At 34.9% G+C, this 10,746-nt stretch overlaps 1 protein-coding gene across 1 annotated transcript in view; it reads right to left on the reverse strand.

Moving 5' to 3' along the window:
* Positions 1 to 10,746, reverse strand: part of LOC118738168 — a 90,635-nt gene that overhangs the window by 32,086 nt on the left and 47,803 nt on the right. Inside the window, exon 2 of the mRNA XM_036469092.1 lies at positions 685 to 1,023. Within this exon, the coding sequence (XP_036324985.1) occupies positions 685 to 1,023 (339 nt within the window). The remainder of the gene's footprint in view (positions 1 to 684; positions 1,024 to 10,746) is intronic.

Here is a 10,746-nt window from a genome sequence, read left to right on the forward strand (position 1 = left end):
TGTTTTTGCAATAGGCCAAAACTGCAGTTAAGCTTTAGGTGGAAATGGATATTAGGCTCTCACAATATTCGGTCAGAAGTAGTAAAGTCAAGAATTGTTCGTAAATGTCGCGCATCGCTAACATCACTGAGTCAGTGTTCCAACGTTGACGTATTTCGGGTTAAGGAAAAGGAGCAATCGATTCACCATATTTTATGTCAATGCCCAGTCGAGGCGTCTAAGGCTCTTGCCATTTTGTTTATCTACTAACTTGGTGGTGATAATGGGAGTAAAACTGTTGCACCTCCTCAATTCCATCTGGGACCGTAAAAGCTTTAATTGACACTATAATATTATTGGCTTTTATAGAAGGCATTCATAATGGACTAATATGCCTCCGAGTTGCAGTATGAACGCTTCATATACGCCTTACTAACCAAACCCATTTGTTTTTGCGTGTGCCCCCAAAGGAATTCTTACACACATTTTGAAAATGTATTAAGCGTAGGCACATACTTCAATAGCTTTTGTTGGCAAATTTAACAAGCAAACACTTCATATAATTTCTTTGTCATTGGCATATATTTATGTATGTATGTATACATTGTATAATCATTCGTACCTATTCGCGTATATTTATCTATGTAAACAGTGATTCATGTGATTGTAATTCATGAAAAATCATAATTTTTCACTTCGACTTACCTTAAAGCTATTATTTTACATTGTTCCTCGGGTGAAGGCAGTCGATGATTCAAAGGCACATCTTTATTTATATCATTAGGCAGTTGCGTATTGTCGCCAATTTGGCTGACATTTATGGCGTAGAGTGCGTCGACCGCATCGGCCGACAACACGGACGGAGATAGGGCGGGCGTCAATACCCCATTATCGCCGATCACCATCGAGGTGCTAATGGACGTGTCAACATGATGCATACAATCGGGTGTGACCGTCATGTCACCCAACGCTTCGCTGGAGGTCCACTTGCGGAGATCTTCAATGGCGGCGGGCTGGAAAAGAACAAAATAAAAATTTGTAGAACTGGCAATATCAAGATTATATTAATTAATTGCAATTTTTCTTTTTAGAGCAAACATAGAAGGAGAAAATATGCGAATATAAATTTACATACAGTCAGTCAATAAAGTTTAGGTACAGCGAATTTTTTACAATACGGGCAACTATTTTTTTTAAATATTTTATTTTTCGATAATTTTTTATAAAAATATGGTCAATTCTACAACAAAAAACCCAAAAATCAGGGTTCCGAAACTTGTGCAAAATTAAAGAAAATTCCGCAAAATTTCATTCAAATATTGCACTTTTTATTTACGCTCTCTAGAAAGAAGTTGGGTATGCAGTTTTTTAGCCCATTCAATTTTAGTTGATTTTTAGGAATTTTTTTTGTTGAAGTTGTAGCTCATTTTCTCCATATAAAATAATGTTTGATAATTTTTTTTTATATGGAAAAAATGTGCGACACCTTCAACAAAAAAATTTGCCAAAAATCAATGGTAAGTCCAAGCTTCCTCATACTTGCACTTTATTATACTAAAATTGAATGGGCTGAAAAACTGCGTACTCAAATTTTTTCTAGAGAGCGTAAATAAAAAGTGCAATATTTGAATGAAATTTTGCAGAATTTTCTTTAATTTTGCACAAGGTTTGGAACTTTTCTTTTTGGGGTTTTTGTTGCAGAATTAACCATATCTTTATAAAAAATTTGCGAAAAATAAAATATTTAAAAAATAGTTGCTCGTATTGTAAAAAATTCGCTGTACCTAAACTTTATTGACTGACTGTACATATGTATGTATATTAGCAAGACGATTTGTCATAAGACTTAAGTAATAAACAAACTAATGCGAAGGAGAAACTACATTTCTGCGAGAGCTTCTTAATTGCATACATATATACATATAAGGGTGTCCCAGAAAATAAGAGGTAAGTTGTTTCTTCAAAATTCGATATGCGGCGCGACATCATTTCATTTCATATAAAAAATCAGCATGTTTTTCACACATACACGGGAGCTGCAGCTTATTAAATATACGTTTATAGTGTTTGATGGACTTTAAAGATGCAAATTTTATTCAGAACATTTTTCGTTTTTCTCGAAAGGGTGTCTTTGTCGTCAAGTTGAATTACCGGTAGGCCCAAGAAAAGTGCTGTTGAACGGAAGCGAACGAAGCGGAAAAGGGGCTGAGTGGGTTTAATGAAACTACGCGAGGAGGTGATTTATGTCGTTTGAGATCCCTTTACAAGCCGGACGTATCGGCCGTTTAATAATATACAGACATATTTCAAAATTTAAATTTTTGGGAAAACGCAATCAAAGTTTGAACAGTTCATACAATTTGTATAACAAAAGGCAGATGAAAAGACACGTAACTTCGCCATTTTTGAGAAATATAGTCATCTTTAAGGCTGTGCAAATTCTCCTTATCAAACTTATTAATTGTATGTTTAAATCTCTAATAACTTAAATTTTAAATTATATCCCTATATTATTACACGTGCGATATGTTTTATTAATAAGATGCAGTAAAATTTGAAAATAGAAAAAAATACCCGCCATTCGCCAAGGTATGCTGCCAAAAACTTTTCTGTTGAGGCTCTGTACTTTATTAACAAATTCACAGGAGATATACGCTTAGCCTTGAGGAAGTGGCTTATACTACGGAGGTATAGTTTCAAAGGTTGTCTGAATGCAAGTCGATCATCCTCATCAAAGGCGTGTGCAATGTAGATACATATTACGCCGTGAGATAATAATTTTCTCAGCACAAGAACTCGCGTGGAAATTAATTCAATCCGAATGCCAGCATTCTTTAAAATAGCCTCAAACTATAGGAGTTTAAAATATGGACATTTGGGCATCAATTCAGATAAGAATGCAAAAAAACTATAAGTCTTATGTATGGTAGCTTTGGTATAACTTCGTAATCAACACTTCAACTTCAAGTCGGCAGGGGTTGTTGTCATCCTACAGCAATAAAACTTGAATACATAAATGTTATTTAGGTCAAAATGAAAAATTGTATAGGGAATGCGAATCGAATTTCGCAAAAAATAAAATTCTGGGACACCCTAATACTTAAATATTAAGGTATGCTTTTATTGAATATTTCACGAAGTGGGTATTTTGGTTGAGCCGCTATTATTTGCATTCAGTTGGACGAAAATGATATAAATTTCCACATAAGACCACACCTTAAATACGAGATTCTTTTTTTTTTGTTTTGCGAGTTCATTCAATCACACAAACTCTTAGATAAAGTTCGATAAGCGCATAAAACTTTCGTGTTCAAATCTAATTAATTAAATGTTGGCTAAAAACCATTAGCATAAAGGAAGTCATTTCCGCAATTAAAATAACGAAGAAATAAACCGAAGAGAGCAGCTAAGCCTTTGAGTAACAAACGAACGTATTGTCGAGGTCAGTTTGCCACAATTGGGAATCATTCACACTCGGAGGTTTGCCGTTATCAGCCGAGTGGTATCATTGTTAGAAACAACTTTTTTCAAGTTTTAGATGCTGCTAGAACGGGGCATTGAACCTAGGTCCTACCTTGTGGTAATACTTCCTCTAATCACTCGTCTACATAAAACTTATTTCTAAATAATTTATTTGTAAATAAAGTATAGTTGCATATTAAGTTTTAATAAAAAAGGAATGAAGCAAAAAGAAAAAAAAATAGATTAACTAAATGGCAAACGCTAATTTCAATGTACAAGGTAGGGCAATTTAAGTGTTACCAAATAAAGAAGTATGTCATTTTATTTGGTCGCACTTAAATTTCGCTACCCTGTAAATAGAAGAAATATTAAATATTTTTTGCGCGCACGCGTATAAAAATTCAATCAAGCAGATTAAAATAATAAAATTCAGTTGGCAGTAGATAAGTACTAAATTGAATTAAGAGCCACTGAAATAAAATAACAAAACTCAAAAAATGTACATGAAGATAGGTTGTACTCGTAGTTAGTTAAGAGAAAGTAGAGTAACTAAATCAAATAAAATAAATAAAGACAATATTGTGGTAGTCGTTGAAGACACAAACGCAAAAATGCCACTCGCTGAACGTCGCTTATGGAAGAGGATTTACGCTAAAGTCCTCCGCTTGCCACAACAATGAACAAACTGAGTAACGAAGTACTGCTACTTATTCCAATTTTCCTCGCACTCACTAATTTATTCATTGCTTTACGCGAAGCAAACTATGTATAAAAAAACTAAGAAAATAAACTCGATAGCAAAAAAATGGTAATCGTGTGTGTGGCTAGTGAAAAACTGGACGACAGGAGGAACAACGTTCCCAGCAGAGAAACAATATTTCTGAAGGCTGAAACAATTTTCCAAATTTTAAGATACAAAATTTTAGTTTTTGGAATGCGTTAATTTTTATTCACGTGAAGTGTTGCTTTAGGAAGATCAGCTGCCAAGTAATATCGGTCAAAAATGGAAACCTAACATTGAGAAAGCAGTCAGAACGGCACGCAGTGTACGAGAATGTCGATGGACAAAATCGTAATTCTCTCGATAGGAATATGATAAAAATATAAAAAAAAAAAATACGTCCTCGAATGCTGACATAATGGTCTACAGGGGAAATATAATGCCATCAAATGATCATTACACTCAGCCCCTAAAAAACTTAATTGAAAAATAAATTTTAGAAAAAATAAAAATTAAACTTTGTTGGCTGTCTTGTTTGTCAAATTTTTTTGAGCTAAAAAACTGCATGCTTAAAAAAAAATTCTGGAAAATCTGATTAAGAAGTTGAAGATTTAGATGCAATTTTGTAATTTGAAAAATGAGCATCTAAATGATTTCTTGGTCATCTTTTCACAATAAAATTTAATTAAAATTTAAACGTTTGACATTGCCTGCCGAGTGGCGAGAGTGCCCTTTAAAAACCTTCTCCTGTATTTTTTTTTTGGGATGTAAGTTGGACCAGGGATCGAATCTTGGTCATATTTGTTTATAAAAATATAAGCTTTTTGGTTCGATTTTTTAGAAATATTTTGAGTATGCGGTTTTGCAGCCCGTTCAACAAAGTGCAAGTTTAAAGTAGCTCAGATCTACCATTGATTTTAGGGATTTTTTTTTTCGCTGAAGACGTTGCTCATTTTCTCCATATAAAATATCTTCGAAAACGCTTGGTGTGGAAGAAAATGACTGACATCATCCATAAAAAATTGCGAAAAAGTAACGGTAAGTCCCAGTTACTTTAAACTTGCACTCTATTGTAGTAAAATTGAATGGCCTACAAAACTGCATATCCAAAATATTTTTAAAAAATCGAATTTAAAAGTTGGACATTTTTACGAAAGATTGTTGATTTTTTTCAAATGGTGCACAAAGGTTAAGGATAAGTAAGGACTATATATTCTGGTAGCCATACGGAAATCATAGCGCTGAACCCACTGACGGTGCCCTCATCTCGATACGGGCGTATTGACCTACTTCTCAATACATCATCATATTTTCTAATTAGAGTTATAGAGAGGGTACCAATCGCCACTTTAGGTAGGTATTGCCTGCATTTGTTTTGGATAGAGGATGCTTAGGTGGAACACTCCACACTTTCTTCTAGGCCGCATAGCTTTTGCGAGGCCAAGAATGAAGTATATGGGTTGTTTGCAAAGTCAACGTATTATGGGGTTTAAATACTAAATTAAAAAAAAAAAAGCCAAAGCCAGAAGGTAATATATCATTATCGAGAAGTAATAGTATCGATCCGGTCTCATATCGTATGGAAGTGGCGTATGGAAACGTCAATATGTAAATAAATGTGCATTAACTAAAAAACAGCAATACAAACATTATCAGAAGGTAAGTACATCTTATTCTACCTTGATTGAACTTTAAGTTACTAAACATGTATTAAAAATTGCCTAGTACATATCTTCGGCTGAGTGGAAGAACGCCGAGATAGGAAGTTTTTTCGAACCGACAGCCGAGTTAGGCCGATCTTCTACTCAGCTCTCGTTATACTACTATTTGGCAATAAATATATGGTGTGTCATTTGAAAGTTTCCTATCGGGTACTAAGTGGAGTCAAATGTGTTATTTGCTCGAATACTTTTACATACATAATCAGCATATAGTATGTACATCTGTGTCCTTTGTTCGCCTCGTTGTCTCTAATCTGTGGTCATAAATAATACGCTTAATATCTTTGTAACTTTCATAGGAACTGTGCAATGTGTGGTCGAACAGCAGCATCAGCATGAAACGAGTAAAGGCCACATACAACACTGGCGATTGTTGTTCAAAATGCAGTAAAGTTGCTGCTGATGTTGTTTTTCGCTCCAAGTAAATGATGACGACGTTGGTACAGAGCGCGGATAGCTGGCATTGAGAATTGTTATGGACCACAGCACGACTCTTGTGAACAGACTCAGGGCAGACAGTTCTGGTCACAAGTGATGTGACTGTTTGTAAATATGTAGTCATAATAACAAGCATTATAAAGAAGTGACAGTCGACAAAATAAAACCCAATAGGAAATGTTGGCGCATGCTTGCTGACCTTGACCAAATTTCCCTTCAAAATACGAATTAAAAAGTTACGATTTTAAGTCGTTTTGTTTCTGGGTTAAAAGAAAAAATACTACTTACGTAGTTTGGTGGGCTTGGAAACCTTCGGGTCAATTGAGGGGTGAAGCAATGTGTGCACGCGGTTGCATATGCGTGTATCCGTTCATAGTCGTCTTCCTTTACTTTCAACATCTAATCATCATCTTGTCATCTAATTGAAGTCTAACAAAGGATGTACATACAGTACACACCCTGCAGGGAAACTGCGGACTAGTGAGCCAAATTTCTAGTTTCGCACTAGATCTTTATCGCCAAAAACTAACCAGTTCGATAGTAACTAGTTCCCCACCAGTCCAAAATCAGTGAAATGTGGTACTTTGAAAAACTATTTAATTTCACTTTTTCCATTAGAACTCTATATCTAAGGTGACGAATTATGAACTGGTTCGGAACTGTAGAAAAAGGAATGCAGAACGAACTAGATCTTATCAGTCAATTTTAGAACTAGTTAGTAGCGTAACTATAAAACTGAGGCCCGTGGCAAATCCTGTTGTTTAAAAAACAAAAGATAACTTAATGTCATACATATTATTAAACTTATAAATTTGATGTTGGAACTTAATAAAAAACCACTTTAGGTTCATAAAAACTGAAAAATAGTGTTTATTTAATATATTTCACACCCGCTTCTTTTTTATGTATTTTATATAAGCGTACCAAAAAGGACTACATTTTCTGCTGGACATCACAAGCGAAATCAATGCAAGCGAAATGAAAAAATTATATTCGTCTTAATATAAAAAAACAGCAAAACTTTAAATAGAAATTAATTTTCCGCATAAGACACAAGTCTCAACTTTGTGTCGGCGAGCAGTTAATACAAAGAAATCAAACTCCGATAGTTCAAACAAAACAAAATGGGTTTTACACAATGTTTCAGAATTACAACCAGAAATATACGTACGTAACGTTAACGACAGAAATGTTTACCATGTGGTCTTTAATTATGTCTCACTTTAATTGATTTTAAGTACTTAAAAAATTTACAACTTTTAAGTAAATACTTAGTCTCTTGGGCCGGGGCCCCCTCGGATCGGGGGCCGTGGCATTTTGCCAGCCCTGTCGCCCTATATTTACGCCTCTGTTTGGAACTATCGAAAAAGGAATGCAGCGGGGGCAATTGGCACTTCCCAGGACATCACCAAGTTAAATTCGCCTGTTGATTGCATGCAAAAGAGATTTATTGCGAACCAGTAGTGGATCTAAATGTACTAGAAGCACACCAGTTCAGAACTAGAGGTTTTCCTCACGGGGTATGTGTGTATGTATGTATATTAGAACGCGTCACATTAAAAGCGAACAAAAAAGGTTCGCCGTGAGTCGAAAGTATTTTTTGCTTGCAATTGTGAAAAATCTTGTTTTGGACCGAACCTATGTATATGCACGTACATATATATCGGTGACATCTGCATTCGGCAATAAAAAAAGTTTTTTTTTTTAAAATAGTTCTTCTGTAATAATCAAAATATGTACTTCTTAGCAAAATTTTTTTTTTGAAATTTCCCTGCAGGGGTGTACGGCGAATGTTTTTTTTTTTGGTACAGTCTAATGTACATACAGTAAAATTTTCTAACGCGGCAGTTATTTCAATCATTTTCTAAAAACACGTTAACTTGCATATGTTTTGACCAGGCTTCGTCCAGGTAAATAGTAAAAGTGTGAAGAGTCTTCAGCGAATAGTAATTTTTGAATTATTCAAAGTGGAGAGACCGACTAAATATCATTCTTTCAAAAAGCTGTACATATGTAGGACCAGTATTTCTCAAATAAGCCATTGATAAGATACACGAGTGCTAGAAAGAATTTTGGAAACGTAGGTCCATATGTTTTGATCACCACTGTATGTAGAAACTTATCAAAGCCCAACACCACGACAATTTGCAAATTTCTGTCGCATCCCTGCAGAAAAAAATTATCAATTGATAAAAAATTAGCCGCTTGTAGTTAGCTTTTTTGCGTGATTTCTATAAAATATATAACTTGTAGTTAGCTACAAAAAGCTAACTTGAAACTAGTTGACATGTAATGCAGGAGTAATGAAGGAGATTGCTTTCTTTAAACGCGTTTCTATTTAAAAATCTTGCACTTCGCAAATACTTTTTCGAATTGAGGGCAAATAAAAGGAAGATCCAAATTTCATATTATCATTTTGAAGTTATGTCGGACGGAATTCGAATATGGGACCACCTACAGCAAAATAGGGAAACAAATCGTCGTTTAAAGTACAAAACCGCGTATCGTCATTCTGCAAAACCGCGTAACTGACATTGGCTGCCAAAAATTGGATTTGCTCACACAAGCTCTTGGCTCTCAATCCTTATCCATTCGTCCTGAAATATACTAGCCAGAAATGCGATTTCTTTATAAAAAAGAGAACCATTTTGAAATATGATATAATTTCTAAAACTTCACATACGCGGTTTTGCATTTTGCTGATACGCGGTTTTGCATTTTGTTGATACGCGGTTTTGCACTTTAAACGACGAAATATGAAATGTAATAAAATAATGTGAGTTTATAGTCAGATACATTTCCTGCAGGGATAGTCGGAGGCCAATTTGCAGAAACTAAAGTCAAATTTCCTGATTACTTGCCTAAGTAACTAAAAGCCGGAATGGCTGGCTGGTGGGTTGAATGGCTAGTGGAATGGTTGGTTTTGGTTACGTCTGCTAAGCTGCTTGTTCCGGTAGCTAGCTTGAGGCACACAATTTTTTCACTTAAAGGTCGCACGAGTATATACAAACTTACATATATGTATAGATGTTCATACATAGGTATGTGTGTAAGTTTTTTTTTGTATCTAAGCTGGTGCTGAAGCAATTAAAATACAGCACTTGTCTCCTATTTACTTAGTTCTTTATTTTTGTTTATTTAACACCAACGTCTAACTATTCAGCCAACGAATGAGTAAAACAAATTAGGGATTGACTAACTTAAATGAATTTTTAGATAATCGATAGATGCATGAGTGTTGTTTGTACATGGGGAATACTCAAATCCACAAAATATTTAACTGTTGGTAACCTTACAAGACAAACACTGCGACTTTCACCACTTACTTTTGCCCCCACTATTTTCTTTTATTATAGCTTCCTTTACTCTTTGCTTCGAACTATTTTCATGTGTCTTTTGTTTTTTTTATTATTTTTTTTTTTTCGTGATGTTTCTGCCCATCAAGCTAGCCATTAGCGTTGCCACAGCGTGTTGCCTTGCCACTGAATTGACGCTCCTTCACCTACATATCTCGCTGACGAAATGGCTTTTAATCCTTTTCACATTTATGCATCATGTTAGTTAAAAGCCTTTCAGTGCGCCTCTCTCCTGACTAATGGCCAACTAACCATCATACAGTTAACGCAAAGAAAGCACAAACAAAAGCTGGCAGCAGTTCTTCGCCATTTACGCTTAATACCCATTACTTATGTACATACATGCGTATCAACGTATCAGGTTCTTTCCATAAACGTTGAGACACATGGGGATTCGCATATCTACTTTACGAGCGCGACAAATTAAAAGTATGTAGATATATTTTGTCTTCGACTGACCAGCTTTGAATGGCATGGTGCGCTTAGTGGCGGTTACTTTCTTGGTGAGTTGTTAAAGGAGTAGCGGTGCTAAGGCGGTTGTTATTGAATTGTTGCCTCTTAAATTACATTACTACGTATTTGCGGCATTTGTGTGCAAATTCTTTATTATAAAGCTATCCCCATTCTGTTGGTACCTTGTGGTCGTGGGGACAAATTGCTCAATGTATGTACATTTGTCGACATGTATTTTATGTACATACATATGTGTAGACGTTCTTAGAAAGCGTATTCATGGTAAACACTCAAAGATTAAGGACTCACTCAATAGTTATGATTGTTTTGGGAATTAAATTAGCTTGGAAACTTTTTATGTTTACATATACAAACACAAAAGATGGCGTTAGTACTAATAAATAGCCCACATGATATAAAACTATTATACAATGGGTAATAAATATGAGTTGTAATGGAAGAAAAACAAAGGAGTCCCCATGCCTAAGGGGATACATATGTATATGCCGATGTTATTGTAGTTTAGAATATGTACACTTCATCTGTATTTTCGAAAATAAGAAGAGTACAAAATTTAAAGTGTCAGTATTTTGTTTTCACAGTGGAGAGTTAACTC

The sequence above is a fragment of the Rhagoletis pomonella genome, unplaced genomic scaffold (assembly GCF_013731165.1).
Source record: "Rhagoletis pomonella isolate Grant_MI unplaced genomic scaffold, Rhpom_1.0 Rhpom_scaffold_00004, whole genome shotgun sequence".
Lineage (NCBI taxonomy): Eukaryota > Metazoa > Arthropoda > Insecta > Diptera > Tephritidae > Rhagoletis > Rhagoletis pomonella.